The sequence below is a fragment of the Schistocerca piceifrons genome, chromosome 4 (assembly GCF_021461385.2).
Source record: "Schistocerca piceifrons isolate TAMUIC-IGC-003096 chromosome 4, iqSchPice1.1, whole genome shotgun sequence".
NCBI classification, from domain to species: domain Eukaryota; kingdom Metazoa; phylum Arthropoda; class Insecta; order Orthoptera; family Acrididae; genus Schistocerca; species Schistocerca piceifrons.
In genome coordinates, this window is record NC_060141.1 from 619862717 (window position 1) to 619888501 (window position 25785).

General features: G+C 41.1%; 1 protein-coding gene across 1 annotated transcript in view; it reads right to left on the reverse strand.

Annotated features, from left to right (window-relative positions):
- The window catches only part of LOC124796068 (structural maintenance of chromosomes protein 1A-like), a 116005-nt gene that overhangs the window by 29800 nt on the left and 60420 nt on the right, over positions 1-25785 (reverse strand). The window contains exon 7 of the mRNA XM_047260154.1: positions 17117-17274. Within this exon, the coding sequence (XP_047116110.1) occupies positions 17117-17274 (158 nt within the window). The remainder of the gene's footprint in view (positions 1-17116; positions 17275-25785) is intronic.

Consider the following 25785-nt stretch of genomic DNA (forward strand, 5'->3'; position numbering starts at 1 on the left):
CATCTTGTATAACACTCCACTTTCAATTTTTTGAAAAAAGTGTACTGTATTGCTACAATATGCTACTATAAATGTGGTACATATCAAGATGGCGCACCAAGGTGTCATGACCAAATGTTTATTTTATCAGCATCAGTACACTATCAAAATGCAGAAGGTAGCATATAATATGAAACACAAGTAATTTTAAAAAAAACATTCATAAGTAATGCTGTATAAAAATTATTGTTTATATTATCGTAGTGGTATTATGAATTATTTACAGTGTAGCTTCAATGAAAAGGCAATAAAAATGGTTACATCTCATTTCACATGTCTCTAATTAAATTATTAATGTTCACCAGATCTGATGAAGGGGGAGAATATATCCTTCTGGTTGGTGTCACTGGCTACAGCCTTATGAGAATGTCGCATCTTCTGGTAAGACAAGTGTTTGGTATGGCAGGAAACACAAATGCTGGACTGTATTTCATCTGTTTCTTCATAAGTTTGTACGACACATGTAACCCACCAATGACTGTCATACAAACAAGCAACAAATCCATGTATGTCTGTTAACAACATTCTCTCTTCAATGTCATGCACAAAATGTTACAACTGCCTGCCTCCAAATTCAGATTAGGCAAGAGATAAAACCAACGTATCACCATAAGCGTGCAAACTTGGCCAGTTTAATGCTAAACGAATTTGATGAAAAACCAAAATTTTCTAAATGAGTGCTGCTTTCAGACAGAACAACATTTGTTATAAATGGTTGTGTTAATCATCACAATTGTAGCATATGGTGTTCAGAACACTAATGTTGTGCACAAAAATATCTGTGATTTGTCAAAAGCAAATGTGTGCTGTGTGTTACTTTATGACAAAATTATAGGGACTTTCCTTTTCATTGAAGGAACAGTTACAGGCATAATTGAGTAATGATTAGCAACAGCAATCCAAGCACCAAAACAGAAATAGTAATATTGTGACACTGGTCGCACAAGCCTACATAGTAATTGAAGAGTGTCATCTGAGGTATTTTTAACTGATGATGTCATTGGGAAACAATTTTTTTTTACTCTTGTAATAAAAGACTGCCAGATTTCAACTTTGTCTTAACTTGCTCTCAGTCAGCCTGGTGAATGTCCTTTCAACACACCTCCTGTATCTCAATATTGATTTAACCAACAACAAATAGCTTGGTCAATGGGTGCACTTTGTCCTGGATAAGCTTCCTGAAAATGAGGCTGCACACTAACAACTGATTTAAATTAAGCAGAGCAAAGAGCACAATGTGCCTTCTGTTACACCGACAACATAGTACTGGAAAGTGAGTCAAAGTGGTGACATGCCAGCGGGCAATTTTTTTTCACGTGTCAAAGTCATATGACACGACAAACAAAGCTTAGTTATTTTATCTTCAGTAGAACAGTGTTTCAGTAATGCCTGTTCAAAATTCTGGAATTATTTTGGAACACCCTGCATGAAACATTTTTTTTTATTAGGCACTGATACTGATGAGAGTGTTATAAATGAAAATCTACGTCTCTGCCGACACACGCATGTGTGTGTGTGTGTGTGTGTGTGTGTGTGTGTGTGTGTGTGTGTGTGTGTGTGTGTGCTTTGTTATTAATTTCCATGTAGTTTCTTATTCTTGTTCATATATGAGTATGTGTGTGTGTTCTGAATATTACATACATGCCTTAGTATAACAAAATGCTTTTGTTGTTACGAGGGTAATCCCAAAAGGAAGGTCTCCTATTTTTTTAAAAGTACATAGACCTGTTTATTTCTACAATGGTTTACATCAGTTTACAACTTGAACATTTAGCTATTTTTTGACATAATCACCAAATCTGTCGATGCATTTTTGTAGACGCTGTGGCAGTTTTTGTATGCCCATGTCATACCAGCTCGCCGCCAGCTCTGCGGCTTTGGCGAAGAAGGGTGCCACCACTGGCGTGATTGTTGCTTGGTCTCAGGTGTAAAGTGGTATGCCCAGGTTTCGTCACCCGTGACAATTGAGTCCAGAAAGTTGTCCTGTTTGGCTGCAAGGCGGTGAAGAAACACGCGGGAAACATCAACTCGTTGCCGCTTGTGGTCCTCAGTCAGCCTGCGTAGCTCCATCTTGGGCACACCTTCCGGTAGTTCTGTTTCCGTTAAAATTCTGTGAGCGGTGCTTCGGGAAACCTCAGGCACCAACATGCAGAGATCATCTAGGGTGATCTGCTGATCTCCATGCATGCTTTGCTCAACCTTCAACACTGTCTCCTCAGAAATTGATGGTCTCTTGCTCCTTTGTTCATCGGAAATTTCGGTCTGAGCAGCTGCAAACGCTCTACAAAGCTTGCGAACATTTTTGACATCCATGCACGACTCACCACACACTTCCGTCAATTGGTGATGGATTTCAATCGGCACAGTGTACTTTGTGTTCAAAAACCGAATAACTGCACACAATTCGCACTTGGCGGTAACATCCAACGGGAGCTCGATTCTCAATGGCTCCAAGCGAAGACTGAGTGCCTCAGCACGGCATGTGCATGTTTACACATAGCGCGTGAAGCACTCTTCATAACAGTGTGACTAATTGCCACACAAACAGAATTCTGTGCTTATAAAAAATTAGGAGACCTTACTTTTGGGATTACCCTTGTATTTAAACCATGACTGCTTTACTGAGTATTACAGTAGTCGAATTGTATATCATTTTCTTAGCCAAAAACTGTTCATCTATTATGAATATACACATAAATGATGACTAACTGACAACCTCAGCTGCCAACAGATGTTGTTGATATACCTCGGTGTGGACAGCTGAAAATGTGTGCCCCGACCGGGACTCGAACCTGGGATCTCCTGCTTACACGGCAGACGCTCTATCCACCTGAGCCACCGAGGACACAGATGAACAGCGCAACTGCAGGGACTTATCCCTTGCACGCTTCCCGTGAGACTCACATTCCCAACTGTCCACAATTCTACATATGTATTGTACCTTATAGACATTTGCCCACCCACTCATTACTCGCGCACGCTTTGGCGATTTCCGTAAGAGTTTGGGCAGCCTGTTCGCATTCGCACAGACGAAGGTCAATGGCTGGGTAGCCTTTAACTGTATATACGAAGACAGTAACTTGTTCTCGAAAGAGCAGTTACTGTTGATGACCATGCAGCTTTTCCCTGGAATAAATGATGACTAACTGACAACCTCAGCTGGCGACAGTTGCTGTTGATATACCTCGATGTGGACAGCTGAAAATGTGTGCCCCGACCAGGACTCGAACCCGGCATCTCCTGCTTACATGGCAGACGCTCTATCCACCTGAGCCACCGAGGACACAGATGAATAACACGACTGCAGGGACTTATCCCTTGCACTCTTCCCATGAGACTCACATTCCCAACTGTCCACAATTCTACATATGTATTGTACCTTATAGACTTTTGCACACATTTTCAGCTGTCCACATCGAGGTATATCAACAACACCTGTCGGCAGCTGAGGTTGTCAGTTAGTCATCATTTATACCAGGGAAAAGCTGCATGGTCATCAACAGTAACTGCTCTTTCGAGAACAAGTTACTGTCTTCGTATATATAATATAAACATACACTTACAACAAAATGGAAAGGATAAATTGCTACTTAACATGTAGAAAAGGTGTTCGGTCACAGACAGGCACAATTTAAAAAAAAAGGTATATTTAAAAATCTCACATATTCGCAGAATAAAAACAACCACAAGTGCATCACTACCATCTCCTGCTGCTAGGGCCTGACTACGACTAAGACTGACATGGGTAGCAATCTAGCAGTCTCCTGAGGTGGGTGATGCGGGTAAAGAGGTGGCATGGGGCAGAGAGAGAGGGAAGGATAGCAGAACATGGGCACGGAAAGATGCTCTGCTGCCTGAACAAGCATGCAAAGGTGTGGTTGGTCATGATACAGATGCTAGGTGCAATGTCTGGAGCTGTGCTGGGGTAGGCAGCAGGTTGTGAATCCAGATGGCACAAAATATGAAGCAGTCATAAAATTGGTGGGTGGCAAGTTCAGCAATCGGATGGTCCTGCTGTTTCTTGGCCAGAGTTTGGTAGTGGCCATTCACGTGGACAGACAGCTTGTTAGTAGTTATGGCCGCATAAACTGTGGCACAGTGGTTGCAGCTTGGTTTGTAGATCACATGGCCGCTTTCACAGATGGCCCTGCCTTTGATGGGATAGGAGATGCCATTCACAGGACTGGAGTAGTTATTAGTGAAACTATGCACCCAGTCTTTTTATTTCTCTCTTTTTCTGCTATCTCGTCGTACTCTCTCTCCCCTGCCCTTTGTCTAACCTCCCAATTGCACCTAGGTGCCCTACTCTCTCTCCACCTCGTCTCTGCACGCTCCCCAGTAGCACTTCACCGTCCTTCACCCCTACTGTGCTATCCCTCCCCCTCCCCACCCCAACCTCTTCCTCCCAGTTGCCTCTCCCCTGCTGCTACTGCTCATAGCCTTGCTTCAGCTGCAAGAGGCTGTGGTCATGTGTGTTTGAGTTGCATTTGTGTGTGTGTGTGTGTGTCGTCTACTTTTGATAAAGGCCTTGTTGGCTGAAAGCTTATTTTGTAACAGACTTTTTTGTTATGCCTACCTGTGACTCAGAATCTCTGCTATATGCTGGGTAGCTACTATAATAATATTGTGTCATTACATACAATATACATATAAACATTATATATGACAAGAAATTATCTAGGAATGAGTGTGAATATTGGAACACTGCTGCGGATCTATGCCCTCCACTTGCCAGTGCAGCAGTGTATAAAATTCCTTGCATATGTGATCAAGTGTACATAGTAACTACACACAGAAGGAAAACTCTGGAGGACAGCACTATTTAATCCTCGAACATCTGAAAGGATTAATGAAATAACTATCAGTATCAGTGGCGTTGAGAAACAGAATCTTAGAACATATTCTGAACTCAATCATAATGAGGTATCATGAATAGAATGGCCTCCTCAATGCCAGCCAGCACGGATTTCAAAACCATTGATCATGTGAAACCCAACTTGCACTTTTCGCACATGACACACTAAAAGCTTTGGATCAAAGCAACAGATAGTACAGTGTTTCTTGATTTCTGAAAAGCATTTGAATCAGTGCCACACCCATGCTTACTCTCAAAAGTACAATCATATGGGTACCGTATTTACTCGAATCTAAGCCGCACTTTTTTTCTGGTTTTTGTAATCCAAAAAACCGCTTGCAGCTTAGAATCGAGTGCAAAGCATGCGGGAATTCTGAAAAATGTTGGTAGGTGCCGCCACAACGAACTTCTGCTGTCGAATATATGTAGCGCTACACAGGCATGGTTTGTAGGCACAAAGATAAATACTGGCACCAAAACCTCTGCGTCAGTAAATAAATTTAAAAAAAAAAAAAAAAAAGGTGGAAGACGAGCTTTTTTTTCTCCGCCCCGAGTTTCGACCACTGCATTTTCATACATTATCCAACGAAGTAAATACAAACTCCGTATTGTTCATCTTCGAATGTAGCAGAATTTCAATGTACTAAGAAAATCCGACTGGCAAGACTGTTTGGGATTTTTGTCAATATGGCCAACTCTACGTTCTGAAATTTTTCCTACCTGTGACAAGAGATGGTTGCTAATAGGAACTTTTATGAATTGTGAATCACATGCAGTATTCTCTTCACCATAAGAATAATATGAATACAAACATTTTGCCATGTTTTCTTTCGTGTTTGCTGCTATCTCATTTAAATCCTGCCTGCCTAATAAACTACGAAACTAGAGTGAGACAACAGCAAACGCAGAAGAATATATGTATCATGTCATGTTTATATTCGTATTAAGTGATACAGTCAGAAATGAAGCACGGTAACTGACTTCATTTTCAAATCTAATTCTAATTTCTGTGCAGAATTTGATGTACTAAAGAAGCGGCCACAAAGATTTTCAAACGGAGAAAAATTTTCGCCTAACTCTCGTTCAGAACATGTTCTATCATACGCAGTCTATTATTTGGTTCTTGTTGATCATTATCAAAGAAAGCAGCAGTGTAAGTAACAACAAATAGCAGTCTCTTGCCATTGTTTCGCTAATGAGAAGATTCGTCTCTCTTTTTTTTTTTTTTTTTATTGTTAGCGGCAGTAGCACGCACAAAAGCAAACCATGCCACGAGCGGCGACAGTCCATAAACATGCACTATCAGAATGCGACAAACAATGCATGACACAGTACAGTAATGCATTTTCAGCTTAGAGTGACGTAAACACCTATAACAAAGAAAACGGCACTTATCAGATCGAAGCAAAATAAGCAATAGATTCAAACCAGACGAAGCACGTGAAAAAGGAAGGGTACCCGTATAAATACGGACGGAGCGCCTGACGCATAGCAATGGCTACCTGGTAAAGCTTAACTGCTAAGCTTATGACTCGAACCAAACTACTGTAGCTGTATCATCATTCATTAGACCTAAATTGTGTCTCATATTACAATGGACCAACTTTGATTCGATTTGGAGGTGCGGCCTAAAACTTTTCTCTCCCCTTGAATTTCGAGTCTCAAATTTCAGGTGCGGCTTAGATTCAGGAAATTTTTTTTCCTTTATTTCGAGTCTCATTTTTCAGGTGCGGCTTAGATTCGAGTGCGGCTTAGATTCCAGTAAATACGGTAATCAAGTGACTCAACTGAGGACTTTTTGGTAGGGAGGACACAGCATGCTATCTTGAAGGAGGGTAATCATCAGATGTAGAAGTGACTACAGATGTGTCCCACTGAAGTGTGATGGGACTCTTGCTGTTCACGTTGTATATTAATAACTTTTCAGAAAATATGAATAGTAAAATCAGGCATTTTGCAGATGATGCAGTTATCTACAATGAAGTACTATTTTAGAGGCGATACAAAAATATTTAGTCAGATCTTGATAAGATTTCCACATGGTGTAGAGATTGGCAACTTGCTATAAATGTACAGAGATGTAAAATTTGCACTTCGCAAAATGACTATAACATCAATGAGTCACTGTTGGAAGCGGCTGACTCATACAACTATCTGGGTGTAACACTTAGTAGGGGTATGAAATGGAATGATCAAATACGTTCAGTCATGGATAAAGCAGGTGGCAGACTTTGGTTTGTTGGTAAAATACAGGGGAAGTGCAATCAGTTCAGAAAAGAGACTGCTTAAAAATCACTCGTGTGAGCCATAATAGAATATTGCTCAAGTGTGTGGGACCTGTACCAGATAGGATTAATAGCAGATATTGGACTTATAGAGAGAATGGCAGCAGGAGTGGTCACAGGTTTGCTTAATCTGTGGGAGAGTGATACAGACATACTGAAGGAAAAGAACTGGCAGACTCTGGAAAACAGATGTAAACTATCCCAAGAAAGTCTAAGTTTCAAGAACCGGATTTAAATGATTACTCTAGGGATATACTACAAACCCCTATGTATCGCTCACACAGGCATCATGAGGATAAGATTAGAATAATTACTGCACGCAAAGAGGCATTCAAACAATCATTCTTCCTGCGCCCCATACATGAATGTAACAGGAAGAAACCCTAATAAATGGTACATAGGATGTGCACTCTGCCATTCATCTCACAGTAGTTTTTAGAGTATAGATGCAGACATAGAAGCATTAATATCCACCTTAAGGAACACAAGTTAATTTTTCTTCAATTTTTCGACTGGGCAACACACACAAATCACCAGTAGCAGATCGTGCACTATGACTAGGCAATCACCGAATCTGTTAATCTGATACCATGGTTATTTCACTAAGCAGTCATTACAACCAGTCTGCTAGGACACATAGGGAGGCCCTAAAAATACAAAAGCACAGAAACAACTTTAACAGAAGAGGAGAAGTATGGAAATTAGAGAAGTTGTGGGCTTTGATGCAAAATAAAGACACCAGTATCTACTCTTCCACCCCACAAACTCAATACTTCTTCCATGCAACAATCCCCAGAGCACAAAACAGCAAGAATTTGCAATATCATACAGTGATCCTATAATGTTACAAACTGACTGTTGCATGGATATTTGTAAAAATTTTAGCTCGTTGAGCTTCTTTGAGACTGTAACAGCTTTCTCAGTCATAATAGCCTCTGATGACACAAGTATTGGAAGACAAAACGTTGAAACAGAGGAATATGTCTTGGACCACAACCTAACACCTATAAAACAAAGATCACCAAGGATCCAAATACCAGCCTTGAAATCCTGCACTGTATGAATTAACATCTATATTCCATGATAATTACATTTATTTTTTGTGTATACAAGAAATACAACCCTTCCACGATCTAACAAATGAGATGAGAAAGATCTGATTTTATGTATGATATCAAGACAAAGCTGACTCTTAGGAATGTATCTTGAATTGTCATTAAAATGTGAGTTTGATTGTGTTGCCTTGAATCTACAAGATGTGTGACAAAAGTAATGAGACTTATTTCTTATCTACCAAAGTTTTATTTTTTTCAAACACCAATACTGTCCCCTTCAAAGTAGTTCCCTTCGGCAGCTATACACCGATGAAGACGTTGCTCCCTGAATAGGTAGCAGTGCTGAAAGACTTCAACTGATCGGACCTTTAACATGTCTGTCACAGTCTTCTGAATGGTCTCCAGAGCCTTAAATGATGACCTTTTAAGCCTTTTTTTCAATTCTGGGAAAAGAAAAAAGTCACAAGGACTCAGATCAAGTGAATAGGGGAGCTGTGGAACAATAGAAATCTATTTTGAGGTCAATCATTCCGTAAGGACATATTTGTAAAATATTGGTTCACAATTTGTCCTGTAGGAGCAATCTCATAAGAGCATGCATACATTCTGCATTTCTGTTAGTTTTTGAAGTTGAAGTTATCTCTGAATGAGGTTCATCTTCAACATGTTCCCGGTATACCGTGACGTCGACGTGTCGTATTGTAAGGCACCACATATACCATTTGTATATCTATACGTGTATGTTGTCGTTGTCGCCTCTTCTTTCCCTCAATTTTGTTAGAGCATGAGAAATGTTTATGTTTGTGTTTACCTATTTGTTGTTGGCAACACACAACTACAAGGCCACGGTACCACCTGATTCCAGAATAGTTAGCTTAATATAGTATAAAGATAGTGGGTTTTGATGCAGTGTTATTTTATTTTTCACTTAATCTTTGAGACTCTAAGAACCAGCTACTCTTAATCAGGCCCAAAACCCAACTTGTAACAAGAGCACTTACGACCAGTCTGTCACAATATTAATAATACGTAAGGCTCTACATCACTATAAGAAAATATCACTGTTCATGAATTAACAAAATATAGAATAAACTTCTTTATATCTCTCCTTTTATTCAATCAAATGCTTTAAAAATGTTTATTTCGCACCCACAAATCATTCACACCTCGATGCAGAGTGTAAATGTGTGCATGAAAAATAGTACACTGTTTCTGCTGATAACTATATATGAGCTTTTGGGTTGCTAGGCTACTTCGATCAACAGGATTTATACTGGATTTTGAAACTGATATTTCTATCTAAACTTACATCCTCCACAATGGCCCATCAACAGTGGGGTAACCATCAAATATTCTACCCTTTCGAGATAATTAAGAATCCACGTAAATTGTGTTTTCGCGAGTTTAAAGCAAACCATCAGCGGCATGAAAGCAGTCTTGATGGCGCAAACACTAGCGACGCTTAATAGCCTGTCACGAAATTGACCTGCATACATCTACATTCAATTCCAAGGTCATAATTTGCCCCATGCGATTATGTGCAATTGAACTTCGTCAAATCAATTACTTCTCGAATCTTAATCACTGATCCTGACACTGACCATTCATAATCGCACAATTAACACTTTTTTCCCCCTAAGAGTATAAGAATGATGTCACGTCATCTACATAGTTATTAAAATATTATTCCAAATGACCTCAAACATTTATCGTCATTATATATTAACAGTAATCAGAAAAATACTATTTAATACCGGAAGATAAAACATAACAGATCGCAAATTGCACGTAACTAAATGACAGCTTTGCATACCGTCGGGAATGAATCACGCAAAACTGTACAAAGAAATGCCCAAAATCTCAATTTCTCCATACCAACTGACAGATACAAATAAGTTGTTCAAGACTTCATAGATCAATCCCGAACTGCAATATTATATCAGTCTTCCAAAAATGATTTGTGCCGGAGGAAAACTTGTGCTTTTGATAAGGATTTTTCCCATTTGGGCTGTCTCAGCTTTACAAAGGTCACACTTGCGGACTCCCCAAGTTTAACACAAAACTTGATGGCATAACATTGCTCTACATTCTGCTGTGTCATTTATTGTAACACACAACAAAAACACAACTTCGCTGATGGTACTCTCAAAAGTCACGTGACGGATGTATGGAGCAACTTGGACTGAGCATCTGGAAGTGATGAGTACACCAATCTACACAAGTAGAACATCACAGCATTGCCAGATTGCTCGCAGTGATGTCAGTCTCTTTACTTTTCTTACACACTTTGTGTATTTCTGCTCATTATGGATCCTGGGAAAATGATTGAGATGAAACTGTTGGTCATTCCTGTCTATGAATTCCAAGTACTTTAGGCTATAGTTCATTTTCCAATTTGTCAAAAATGGACTTGGTGTACCTTTTTGCTTCTGAGTCACAGTCGTCGTAGACTGAGGGTAAAAGAATCAGAGGAATGAAATCTTATCACCTGCTGCTCTTACTCCACTTTGTTTTTTTATTTTATAAATCTCTGGCTCAGTAGGATGATGGTCAGCAAATGTCCAGCTAATTCAGTATGGGTCTGTTTCTTTTCAAAACTTTGTTGCTTCTTGGATGTGCAGACAACCTTGTTGTAGAGGACTATGAAGTCTGAACAGCTGCAGAGCCAGTATCAGATTCCTCTGCAAGGCAGATGACAGACACAATGGCGAGCAAGTTATGTGATAACAGAAACACAACCAGAAACATCCGTTGCAGTAGCATTGTGAAGAAAAATCGTATGAGGAAGCAGCTTGCCTGTATATGAATCTTCTTCATACTTTTCACACTCAGCTATTGCTTCCTCCACTCCAGAATCATTCAGTTCTCTCCCTAGAGCTTCTTAAATTTCCTGCTCACACGAAAAATGTGACATGTTTGAGAAAAGAATTAGTAGGACAGCACAAACTGAAAACAGCCCTGTGAATCTCATGATATAAGCACACGATGTTAGTCACTACAACAGTTCTGTGTCACATACAGTTTCTTTTGAAACAATTCTATTGCAACACAGAGGGCAGATCCACTCAAGGAGTGGGTAGTAAGACGATATAAATAGTTTTCACACAAAAGCCAACTCATTTCAGATCCTTAACTGACTCTTGGGCCATGTGTAAGGGTGGCCACACCTAAACTCGGTGCAGTCTTTTCACAGCAATTTCATAACCCAATCTATACTCAGGTTTGGTTTCCAATGTGTGAAGAATGTGCGCAGGAAATTTTTACAAAATTACAAATTACACAACTGTCACATTTTACATAGTATCATAAAAGACTGAAAATGTAAAGGATAATGATACATAGTAGGTGAATATGGATTGGGGGTAAGAAATGAAAGACGAAGCCATCTGGTAGAATTTTGCACAGAGCATAACTTAATCATGCCTAAAACTTGGTTCGAGAATCATGAAAGAAGGTTGTATACATGGAAGAATCCTGGAGATACTAGAAGGTATCAGATAGATTATATAATGGTAAGACAAAGATTTAGGAACCGGGATTTAAATTGTATGACATTTCCAGGGGCAGATGTGGACTCTGACCACAATCTATTGGTTATGAACTGTAGATTAAAACTGAAGAAACTGCAAAAAGGTGGGAATTTAAGGAGATGGGACCTGGATAAACTGACTAAACCAGAGATTGTACAGAGTTTCAGGGAGAGCATAAGGGAACAATTGACAGGAATGGGGGAAAGAAATACAGTAGAAGAAGAATGGGTAGCTCTGAGGGATGAAGTAGTGAAGGCAGCAGAGGACCAAGTAGGTAAAAAGACGAGGTCTAGTAGAAACCCTTGGTTAACAGAAGAAATATTGAATTTACATGATGAAAGGAGAAAATACAAAAATGCAGTAAATGAAGCAGGCAAAAAGGAATACAAAAGTCTCAAAAATGAGATCGACAGGAAGTGCAAAATGGCTAAGCAGGGATGGCTAGAGGACAAATCTCACTAGGGGGCAAGATAGATACTGCCTACAGGAAAATCAAAGAGACCTTTGGAGAAAAGAGAGCCACTTGTATGAACATCAAGAGCTCAGATGGAAACCCAGTTGTAAGCAAAGAAGGGAAAGCAGAAAGGTGGAAGGAGTATATAGAGGGTCTATACAAGGGTGATGTACTTGAGGACAATATTATGGAAATGGAAGAGGATGTAGATGAAGATGAAATTGGAGATACCATAATGCGTGAAGAATTTGACAGAGCACTGAAAGACCTGAATCGAAACAAGGCCCCAGGAGTAGACAACATTCCATTAGAACTATTGACAGCCTTGGGAGAGCCAGTTCTGACAAAACTCTACCATCTGGTGAGCAAGATGTATGAGACAGGCGAAATACCCTCAGACTTCAAGAAGAATATAATAATTCCAATCCCAAAGAAAGCAGGTGTTGACAGATGTGAAAATTACCGAACTATCAGTTTAATAAGTCACAACTGCAAAATACTAATGCGGATTCTTTACAGATGAATGGAAAAACTGGTGGAAGCCGACTTCAGGGAAGATCAGTTTGATTCCATATAAATGTTGGAACACATGAGGCAATACTGACCTTACGACTTATCTTAGAAGAAAGATTAAGGAAAGGCAAACCTACGTTTCTAGCATTTGTAGACTTAGAGAAAGCTTTTGACAATGTTGACTGGAATACTCTCTTTCAAATTCTGAAGGTGGCAGGGGTAAAATACAGAGAGCGAAAGGCTATTTACAGTTTGTATAGGAAGCAGATGGCAGTTATAAGAGTCGAGGGGCATGAAAGGGAAGCAGTCGTTGGGAAGGGAGTGAGACAGGGTTGTAGCGTATCCCCGATATTATTCAATCTGTATATTGAGCAAGCAGTGAAGGAAACAAAATAAAAATTCGGAGTAGGCATTAAAATCCATGGAGAAGAAATAAAAACTTTGAGGTTCGCTGATGACATTGTAATTCTGTCAGAGACAGCAAATGACTTGGAAGAGCAGTTGAACGGAATGGACAGTGTCATGAAAGGAGGGTATAAGATTAATATCAACAAAAGCAAAACGAGGATAATGGAATGTAGTCGAATTAAGTCAGGTGATGCTGAGGGAATTAGATTAGGAAATGAGACACTTAAAGTAGTAAAGGAGTTTTGCTATTTGGGGAGCAAAATAACTGATGATGGTCGAAGTAGAGAGGATATCAAATGTAGACTGGCAATGGCAAGGAAGGTGTTTCTGAAGAAGAGAAATTTGTTAACATCGAGTATAGATTTAAGTGTCAGGAAGTCGTTTCTGAAAGTATTTGTATGGAGCGTAGCCATGTATGGAAGTGAAACATGGACAATTACTAGTTTGGACAAGAATAGAATAGAAGCTTTCGATATGTGGTGCTACAGAAGAATGCTGAAGATTAGATGGGTAGATCATATAATTAATGAGGAGGTATTGAATAGGATTGGAAAGAAGAGAAGTTTGTGGCACAACTTGACTAGAAGAAGGGTTCGGTTGGTGGGACATGTTCAGAGGCATCAAGGGATCACCAATTTAGTATTGGAGGGCAGCATGGTGGGTAAAAATCATAGAGGGAGACCAAGAGATGAATACACTAAACAGATTCAGAAGGATGTAGGTTGCAGTAGGTACTGGGAGATGAAGAAGCTTGCACAGGATAGAGTAGCATGGAGAGCTGCATCAAACCAGTCTCAGGACTGAAGACCACAACAACAACTTTTGAAATACACAGATTTTGGAAAAGATGAAACATTCTTCAGAAAGACAAGAATAAGGGTTTTCAAATAAAGTAGCTTGGTCATGAAACAAAGAATTAGGGGTCAAATTTTGAAGTGTGTATGGTTTTAGTGAATTGTGAATTTTGAATATTTCTTTAAATAAAAAGTGAACTAAACACAAATTTGTTATCAGAAGGCTGTAAACCAAATACTGAATAATAACATTTAGGAAAATACAGCTTGAATTAGAACTTGGGATAATTCATGTGAGACGACAATCATTCTCTAAGATTCAGAGAACATTCATGATTACTGGCACACAATGGAAATACTTTTACTAATCAAAAAACTAACTGAAGATTCTGTAAGGGGTACTTTTCTCTCAAACTGTAATGTAAACCAGAGGTTACATCTCTTTCACCATCTAAAAAACTATAGACATTATCTGTTCACAAACTGTAATCCCCCTGCCTATGACAATAAGTTGCATTTATTTTTGCTCAAGTTTGTCTATAACATGACACAAATAGCTACAATATCGCAATGAATGCTAACAAGATAGAGTTCTGTATGCATAGTCCTACACTAAAGAAGATTCTATTGTTGAAATTTCAACCAAAATATGGGCGATAATAAATAGTTTTAAGTTTTTTAAAACAGCTACAAGTCACACTTAGTAAATTTTATTTCACTCTTCAGATGAACAAGAGCATCATCAGAATATACACGGTGAAAGATACAAATTAGGATAATATGGAAAACTTATCTGATGTTACATAAAATACATATTCTGTTTCCAGTATGGTAACTTTCATTTACAGCTGGCTGACAGCTCTAAAGATCGTGTTTTAAGTTGGTTGACAGCACTGGCTGCAGTATAGTACTGAAACTTTCATTTAAAGTACTTTTAAAGTACATTAGTAAAAATGACACTGACAGTGCCAAAAATTAAATTGCTTGTACAATAGGACTTCTAACATCAAAAGATAATTTACAATTACAGAAAACGAAATTTACATTTTAATCACCTCTTTCATGATCATGTGTATAGATAGACATCTCACATCCGCACATATCTGTACAAAGGACAATATCATTCAAAATACATACTCCCTTTGTCAGATAAGTTCTGGGACCGTTAAAAAAAAAAAAAAAATAGAAAATTGGACTTACCAAGTATGCTCCTTGCCCCTATCAAAGAAATCCCCTTAGCTATCTATAAACAGTTGTGAACGTTTCAGGAGGTCTTGAAAGCAAGCAAGGAAATTTTCTTCAACTGCAATTCTTGTAAGCTCATTTGTCACAGTCTGCTGGATTTCAGCGATATCTTTATGAAGCTTTCTTTTCAGTAATCTTTTCACTCACGGAAACAAGGAAAAATTGGAAGGCGACAGGTCAGGCAAATGTGGCGGATGTGAGATGGCAATAACAGAATGTCCGGCTGGATACCTGGTAACAGATAAAGCATACTTGGTCTTATATTGTCACCAGTAAGAACCAGTCCAGAGAATTTCACAAATTGGGGTGGCAATGTTGAATTGCTTGTCACCAACATTTCAAGGCTTCAATGTAAAGAGTTTGTTTCGCTGTTTGCCCTGGAGGAAGATACTCATGGTGCCCAATCCTTTACATCAGAGAATGTGATCAACATTGTCTTTGTTCTTGAAGGCTGTCATTTGATTTTTCCCGAGGCTGGTGATCCACGACTACATCATTCAGCACTTTGACACTTTATGTGAGGCTCATACTGAGAGTGCCAACTGTCATCCCCAGCCACAATCTTTGACAGAACTGTGGGATCATGTCTGGCTCTATCCAGTAGCTAAGCAGAAATTCTTTGTCTTTCCTCTTTCTATTCGTCTGTTAGTATGTGAGGGATGAGTTTTGCATTAAGTTTCTGTTTCCCTAAATCTTCCCATAAAATGTTATGACATGCATCATGATTCAAATTAAGTTCTTCTGATATTGCATGCACAGTTACACGATAGTCTGCTTGCAATAACTGCATAACATGCTCCATGTCTGCATCAGGATGCGCTGTAGATGGGCAACCAATTCTGGAATCATCTTGTACTGAATCTCTGCCTTCATGAGCCTTTTGTGACACTCTAAAGCACAACATCTTGTAAGTGCCTCTGCTGCATATACTTGCTTAATCATCATCCACATTTCACTAAGAGTTTCCCCAAGATTAACACAGAACTTAAGGTTCACTCTTTGCACACAATCGGAATCCATTGTGTCACTGTAACCAATGTGCCAGGAACCCAAACAGTGTTGTGCTAAGCATAGCCTTGCCACCTAATGAGTTTGTGCAGAAACATGAACACAAGTACATTTCAAGGATGCATATATTCCAGCTAACATAACAACATTTGTTCCTTTTTAGCATTGCAAACTCAGAAATAAAGAAATCTGAAACTTCCTGGCAGATTAAAACTGTGTGCTGGAACGAGACTCGAACTCAGGAGTTCCCGAGTTCAAGTCTCGGTCCAGCACACAGTTTTAATCTGCCAGGAAGTTTCATATCAGCGCACACTCTGCGGCAGAGTGAAAATCTCATTCTGGAAAGAAATCTGTATTGTGACTCTTATGATGAAGGGAGTATTTAAAAATGTCTTTACAAATATGCATTCTTACTTACCATTTTTATATTTCTTTTAGGATAACACAGCAACTATTATATTCTAGTTGCTTATCTATAGCACTTGATCAAATAACTGGAAGAATCCATGTAAATTAATTTTGTTTGTTTGTTTAATAAATTTGGTGGGCCTTTCTACAAAAATTTCCTGTTCTTCTAAAATAATAACGTAGGATATTTATTTGTGGTGTGCATAATTTTCATACTGTCTTGAATCTCTCCTAAAGTATGTTTAGTTGTTCTCAAATGTTCACCCAATGCTGCACAATTTGAATTTTAACTGCAATGTTCCTTATTGTATAATGTATTTTAAATGCTCTTCTAATTTGGCCAATGTACATACTTGGACAATTTTTGCAATTCATTATATATAATCCTGATTTAATGTATTTTTCCTTATGCACTTTCTCTTTGTGCATTAGTGCGTGTCTACAGGAGTTGCTAGTTATTTGTAGAATTTAACATTAAAGTGACAGGCTAAAATCATAGACACAAAAACAAACTGAACGCACCTGTAATCACGCTGTTCAAACACATAAATGCTGGGACTCCCTAACTCTCTGAGGAAATTCTGGAACACATGATCCTTAATGGATTCAATCTTTTGTCGTAGATCGTCCATCAACTTCTGACGTTCCGCCAATTTATTTCTCACATCAGTGATGATATTCTGAAAGGTAACAAAAAAAATTTTAAAATCTTAAAGTAGCTCAATAATCTGACTCAAACAATGGAAAATCCAGGATGGAATGTAATACAGTCATGAACCTTTCCTGCTGAAGCCTTATCCCCACAGAAATATCAGTCCTTTCCAAAGGCCTCACCTTTTGCTCCACTCCCAAACTCAATCATGCAGGACTTGTTAAAGACCTCCTTCCCTTCACCCGGACCCTACAGTGGAAACACTTTTTTGCCACCAACCCTAGCAATCATATACCGAGCGAGGTGGCGCAGTGATTAGACACTGGACTCGCATTCGGGAGGACGATGGTTCAATCCTGTGTCCGGCCATCCTGATTTAGGTTTTCCGTGATTTCCCTAAATCGCTCCAGGCAAATGCCGGGATGGTTCCTTTCAAAGGGCGCGGCCGAATTCCTTCCCCAGCCTTCCCTAATCCGATGAGACCGATGACCTCGCTGTCTGGTCTCCTTCCCCAAAACAACCAACCAACCTACCAATCATACTCAACCAAAGACCAATATTGAACCTTGCCTAACGCAGTTCACTCCTCCATCCAAATGTGACCCACCCCCACTGCCCCCAAACCAACCCCTATTAACTTTCCAGAATTTCTTAACATCAACACTTGAATCACCATCATTCCCCAAATCCCTCAACATGCAGACTAGCCTTACATCCACAGAAAGAACCACAATCCACCATCTAAAATCAGATCCCGACCTTATTTTCCTACCAGCAGACAAAGGCTCCACCAAGAAGTCCCTTCTGTACAGTCTACCCACCCGTGGTCGTCACATCTGCAGCGACGAGCAGTCCCCCTTGAAATATACCGAGGGTCTCAATGAAACCGTCACTAACTGTAATTATCCTCCCAACCTTGTACAAAAACAAATCTCATGTGCCTTATCTTTCCAGTCTCCCACCACCGCCTCAAGTCCCACTGTACAGCCGCAGGGGAGAATTCCCCTCGGAACGCAGTACTACCTAGGACTGGAGAAACTGAATTACACTCTCCGCTAGGGTTTCGATTACCTCTTATCATGCCCTGAAATGAGAAATGTCCTGCCCACTATCCTTCCCACCCCTCCCACAATGGTATTCCGCTGTCCACCAAACCTACACAATATACTCGTTCCTCCTTACTCTACCACGGCTCCCAATCCCTTACCTCATGACTCATAGACCTGTAATAGACCTAGACGCAAGACCTGTCCCATACATCCTCCCACCACCACCTACCCCAGTCTGGTCTCTAACATCACCTACCCCATCAAAGGCAGGGCTACCTGTGAAACCAGTCATGTGGTCTACAAGCTAAGCTGCAACCACTGTGCAGACCAACAAGCTGTCTGTCTGTATGAATGACCACTGACCAACTGTGGCCAAGAAACAAGTGGATCATCCTGTTGCTCAACACGCTGCCAAACATGATATCCTTCATTTCAATGACTGCTTCACATCTTGTGCCATATGGATCCTTCCCATTAACACCAGCTTTTCTGTATTGTGCAGGTGGGAACTTTCCCTGCAATATATCCAACGTTCCCATAACCCTTCTGACCTCAACCTTCGTTAGTCACTGCCCACACCCATCCAGCCCCTTCCCTATTCCCATTCCACACTACGCAGCCGTCATTCCACCACCACATTTTATTTCTCGCCTTTCTGCTACTTCCTCCCCCCCCCCCCCCTCCTCTTTCCCCACCTCTCCCCTGCCATCCGTTTAAACCACAACACTTTACTGTCCACCATCCCGACCATACTATCCCTCCCTCTCCCCACCCCAGCCTCCCCCTTACCCCCAGCATGTCACCACTCCCATCATGCACTGGTGCTGCTGCTGCTCGCAGTGTGGTTTCAGTTGCCTGAGACTACACTTGTACGTGTGAATTGCATTTGTGTATGTGTGTGTGTGTGTGTGTGTGTGTGTGTGTGTGTGTGTGTCTATTGCTGACGAAAGCCAATGTCCTGAATCTCAACACTACTTCATGTAACCACCACTCCCAACAGCTCCTATCTCCCTTCAAAGTCCTCCACCTCTCAAACCCTTCCTTGGAGAACACACCCAGGAACATCATCCTAAAAGCCAGCTGCAAACTTGAGTTCCATGCCACACACCACCTGAAAAAACTATCCACAGTGCTAGTGCAACACCTAAGAAGTGGGGTCTCTCTCCCTATCCCTCACAAACACCAACCACAACAGAACCTTCAACAAACCCCCCTCATAGCCAACAAACCTAGCCTAGCCACCCTACTCAATCTCCCCATCCCAGCACATACCCCACACAGACCAAATCTCAACTATAACCACAATCAAATGCCACATATCATCAGTCCCAATTCAGTTCTAAACCTCTCATCCAGATCCCACTCTCCTCCAGAGACATCTGTTCTATCAAAAGGCTTAACCTTTAGCCCCTCACCTAAATTCAACCACACTGCCCTGGTTAAAGATCTCCTCTCATTCACCCAGAACCTCAACTGGAAATATCACTTCACTACCCAAACACAGCCCACAAATACTAGACCCAGTGTTGAACCCTGTCTAGAACAGTTCCGACCGCCTTCTCAAAGGGATCCTCCTCCCCTCCCCCAAAACCATCGCTTGCAGACATTTCAGGAATTCCTCACATCCAGTGTTGCCTCCCAGTCCTTCTTGAAGAACATCCCGACAACCCCCAACATCACCCCAGCTGAATCTCGTGCCATTAAGGAGCTGAAAATAGACTGCTCTATTGTCATCCTCCCGGTGGATAAAGGCTCCACAACTGTTGTACTTGACCGTGTGGAGTATGTGGCAGAAGGACTGTGTCAACTCTCCGACACCTCAACCTACAAAGCTGTTACCCAGGATCCCATTCCCTCCATCCAGACTGAGCTGCAGAAAATCCTAAAAATCCAAGGTCCCTCACAAGGCCTCACAACGGCTTCCATAGACTTATTCACTCCACCTGAGCCACGTACCCCTACCTTCTACCTATTACCCAAAATCCACAAAGAGAACCATCATGGCCGTCCCATTGTGGCAGGCTTCAAAGCCCCAACAGAACGTTTCTCAGCTCTGGTAGATCAACACCTCCAACCTATCACCCGCAGACTCCCATCCTACATCAAAGACACAAACCACTTCCTAGAATGCCTCAAATCCATTCCCACTCCTCTCCCACCTGAAACCTTTCTTGTCACCATAGATGCTACATCCCTTTACACAAACATCCCACATACCCATGGTCTCTCTGCCCTTGAGCACTAACTCTCCCAACGCCCACCCGAAGATCTTCCAAAAACCTCGTTCCTTATCACACTTACCATCTGCATCCTCACCCATAATTACTTCACTTTTGAAGGCCAGACCTACAAACAAATCAGGGGAACGGCCATGGGAACCAGGATGGCTCCGTCCTATGCCAACCTCTTCATGGGCCGCATGGAGGAGGCTTTCCTGAAGACCCAACAGCTGCTTCCCCTGGCCTGGTATAGGTTTATAGATGACATCTTTGTGGTCTGGACTCATGGTGAAGAAACACTCCTTAATTTCCTCCATAACCTCAACTCCTTTTCGAATCTGAATTTCACCTGGTCCTTCTCCAAAACCCAAGCCACCTTCCTGGATGTTGACCTTCATCTTGTTGAAGCTCACATCCACACCTCTGTCCATATCAAACCCACAAACAAACAACAGTACCTTCACTTTGATAGCTGCCATCCATTCCACATCAAACGCTCCCTTCCCTACAGCCTAGGTATTCGTGGCAAATGTATCTGGTCCAGTGACGAATCCCTCAACAATTACACCAATAACCTAACCAGTGCTTTCCTCTCCCGCAACTATCCTGCAGACCTTGTCCACAAACAGATCTCCCGAGCAATACATTCCTCCCCGTCCAACAACAATGTTCCTATCCCCAGACCACACAGAAGCATCCCCCTTGTCACCCAATATTATCCTGGCCTCAAAAACGTCAACAAATTACTCCGCCAGGGATATGACTTTCTCAAGTCAACCCCTGAAATGAGATCATCCCTTGACAAAATTCTCCCCACACCACCCAGAGTTGCCTTTCGTCGCCCCCCTAACCTCCGTAACATCCTTGTTAAACCCTACAATATTCCAAGACTACCTTCTCTACCCAGCAGTTCCTACCTCTGTAACCAACCCCGCTGCAAAACCTGCCCCATGCATCCCCCCACAACCACCTACTCCAGCCCCGCTACTGGTAAAACATACACAATTCAAGGCAGGGCCACATGTGAAACTACACATGTCATTTATCAACTGACATGTCTGCACTGCACAGCCTTTTACATCGGTATGACAACAACTAAACTGGCTGAGCGCATGAACGGACACAGACGAACTGTCCGCCTAGGAGATGTCCAATACCCAGTAGCGGAGCATGCCCTCCAGCATAATTCTAGGGACCTAGGAACCTGCTACACTGTATGTGCCATTTGGCTTCTCCCACCCAACACCAGTCCCTCTGAACTGCAGAGATGGGAACTTGCACTCCAACACATCCTTTCATCCCGCCATCCCCCTGGACTGAACCTACGTTAAACCACCTCACTCCCATTTACTCTTCAGTTTTCTCCTCTTTCCCTTTCCTCTTTAGCCATTCACGCATCTTTTCATCCTCCATAGTTGTGTTTATCTTTATACTATATACCTCTTTACTTCTGTATGCATCCTCTTTGGTTTGAAGCTGGCACAGTACTTACAGTAGAATATCTTTGGCTTCCCTCTGACAACCATGCCTCCATCCTTGCTACCCTCCCTGTTTTCCTTTCCCTGTTGCTTCATAGCCTGGGTTGTGAGTTACTGAATCTACTTTCCCTTCTTCCCTTTCTTTCCCCTCTCTCCTCCCTGATGAAGGAACATTTGTTCCGAAACCTAGGAACGTAAATTTTTGGTTCTGTTTTTTGTGTATCTATCGGCTGTACTGAGCTGAGGTAAGTACTGGCCAGCCCCTCTATCTCTTTGTTAGTATTTGTGTACTGGGATGGTATGTTTATTATACTCCATTAGATGTCTCTCTTGTTTCTTGCAAGGGAGGAACTCCACAAGTTTCAAATAGGTACTGTAATTCAGAATGCTCATGACTGCACCGGTGTCTACTTGTAATTGATCTGGTTTCTCTGCAATTTGCACTCCTACAAAAAGCTTGTTGGAGGTCTCTTGATGGTCTAAAGTGGCTAACACATTAACATCCATCTGTTGGGCAGGAGGCGTCCTTCTTGATGGGACTTACGACATGCAGAAACTAAATTGCTGTTGGCAGAACAGTTTTGGCAACTGGCCCCGTTGTCAGGACAGTCTTCATGTTGATGTTTTTTAAAATAATCTGGACATGACAGCAATCATTTCGATACCCAGCACCGGTTTGATCAGCTTGAGTGGGGTGGAGGACATTGTTGGTTAATGCTACAGCACCCACCTGTGCAGCTGCTTCGTCCAAATCGTCATTAGTGTGGCCATTGGCTGCTGGCTCAGATGTTCACATTAATAGCTGCTCTGCTGATTCATGACTTCAGTTTCTTGCCTGTTGCTTGGGTCACTTTGAACACTTGTGTTAAGTTGCTAAGCCCAAAATTTTGTCCAATGACGGGTCTTCAAATTGAAGTGCCTCATGCTGGAAATACCTGTCTGGAGTACCCCAGATGATTATGTCCCTTGTCATTTCTTCTGCCAATGACTCCTTACTTTTAGCGGTAAAAAAAATGACATTTTCGCCTTAAACCTTGCAAACTCTGCAGCCTATTTTCTATGAGTCTGGTTTGGTTGTTTCTTGTGCTGGTAAAATGCTACCAGGGAGGAAATAACAAGGGTGTGCCACAGGCAACAAATGAATATTTGAAACTGTGAGCTCTGAAGCCCCTTGGGCCAATTTGCACAATAGCCAGTAAATCTCAGGTTTTGACCATGACAAAAACAAAGATTCCATAAGGCTGGCATCAGTTATCTTGGATGTGTAGAAATGCCTAATAATCTTGATACATAGGCTTCCAAAATCTCTAAAGCCTTGTCAAAGCTGCAGCCTGAAGTAGAAATGGTTGGATGGCATTCAGCAGCTGCTTCTGGCCCTCGTCATCCTGGTGAATATGTTGCGTGAGTAGAGCTTCCAATGTAGATGGCTGCTGGCTCATCGCTATTTTATTTTGTTATAACTAGGAATTACACAATAAATATAACACCGTTCTATGGCTTATTGACGCAACACTGACACAAGTAATTCTGTTATCAATTGTCAAGTTGTAGATGAACACTTTATGGAAAATTATACAGTTGATGGTGGTCATACCAATATCCAGGAAGTGCGAGTGAAATGCAGAAGCCTGTTGAATACTAGGCCTAGTGAACGTTGAAGTCCAAGTACCAGTATAGCATTCAGATTCTAAGTCCAGAGCGCAGCCAAATCACATCGAACAGCAGGTCCACCATAGCGTAGCTAATCTGAGTTGTGGAGTACAAACATAGCACCATGAGAACTGGCTTGTAGACATCAGGAGTGGCATTAAATAAGGTTCCATAGTTAATGGAGCAGGCAGCTGCGGTCGCTGTATGTTCTGGGCAGCCAATCTCTGAGTGTTATGGGAGGCCAATCACTGTGTTTTAAAGCACGCGTACTTCAAGGCAGCATGTGATGATAGCAGCGATCTGTGCATGGAGAAGTGTGGTCAAGAATGCATTTCTCTGCTGTGTGTAATGGGGCGCGCCGCTGTTCGGTGTGGAGATTTAATACTGGTGTAATTTACCGTCTAGTAAGGTCACCCGAAGACCAGTATCACTTGCAAAGCGATTTAGAAAAGACTGCTGTATGGTGTGGCAGGTGGCAGTTGACGCTAAATAACGAAATGTGTGAGGTGATCCACATGAGTTCCAAAAGAAATCTGTTGCAATTCGATTACTCGATAAATAGTACAATTCTCAAGGCTGTCAATTCAACTAAGTACCTGGGTGTTAAAATTATGAACAACTTCAGTTGGAAAGCCCACATAGATAATACTGTGAGGAAGGCGAGCGAAAAGTTGCATTTCATTGGCAGGACACTTAGAAGATGCAACAAGTCCACTGAAGAGACAGCTTACACTACACTCGTTCGTCCTGTTAGAATATTGCTGCGCGGTGTGGGATCCTTACCAGGTGGGATTGACGGAGGACATCGAAAGGGTGCAAAAAAAGGGCAGCTCATTTTGTATTATAACGTAACAGGGAAGAGAGTGTGGCAGATATGATACTCGAGTTGGGATGGAAGTCATTAAAGCAAAGACGTTTTTCGTCGCGGCGAGATCTATTTACGAAATTTCAGTCACCAACTTTCTCTTCCGAATGCGAATATATTTTGTTAAGCCCAACCTACATAGATAGGAATGATCATCAAAATAAAATAAGAGAAATCAGAGCTCGAACAGAAAGGTTTAGGTGTTCATTTTTCCCGCGTGCTGTTCGGGAGTGGAATGGTAGAGAGATAGTATGATTGTGGTTCGATGAACCCTCTGCCAAGCACTTAAATGTGAATTGGAGAGTAGTCATGTAGATGTAGATACCACAATTAGGCATGGTAATGTGTTGTGTTTTTGGTGTGGTCCTTATTTTTGGCCACCTCCTATATGTGTGGAGCCGTAGTATACTTCTAGATTCCTTACTTAATACTGGAAACTTTGTGTGAGTATTCTTTCATGGGATAATTGCAATCTATCTCCAAAGTATCTGGCAGTTCAGGTTTCTCAGCATGTCCACAAAGCTACCTCATGAGTCACACAGACCTGTGACCATATGTGCTGTCATTCTCCGTACACAGTCAATATACTTGTTACTCCTATGTGGTATAAGTCCAATACACTTGAGCAACTTTCTAGGATGAATTGCATGAGTGTTTTGTAATCAATCTTCCTTGTTGTTATGTATATTGTAAGGTCATGTCCTGCCTTTATTCTTAAGATATGACACTGATCATTGTTTCAAGGTATTTATTTGCCTCCAGGTATAAATCTAATTGTGATCACCAGTGCTGTCACAATCTAATAAATGAAGTTTGAACAGGTTTCACTAGCTAAACATACTATATATATTAGTAAAATATGCCAATAAGAAAACCTTAAAAGTGAAGTGATGGGAATGATAAAAAATTTCATAGTAATATTAATATAGTTGTACAAGAGACAAGGTTCCCTGATGATCAAATCACTGATTGCAATGGCTTCAGTATCTTCAAAAGTGGAACTGATAGGAAAATTGGCAGAGGGGCAAAGATGCTCGTTATGGCCTTTACTGTTGAAAAATCCGTTGTTAAATCTATGAAGTCTGTAAGAACCTGTGTAGGTACATGATGAAAGACACCCCACCCCCACCCCCACCACCACCACCACCACCAAGGATATCATAAAGTTAGTATTTATTAGAAAACAAAAAATGAAACACCAATCAACCAGAAGAGTTGGCAAAGATGTTAATTAAGAATTCGCGGTAAGGCACAAACGAAAAAACATTCATTCAATTA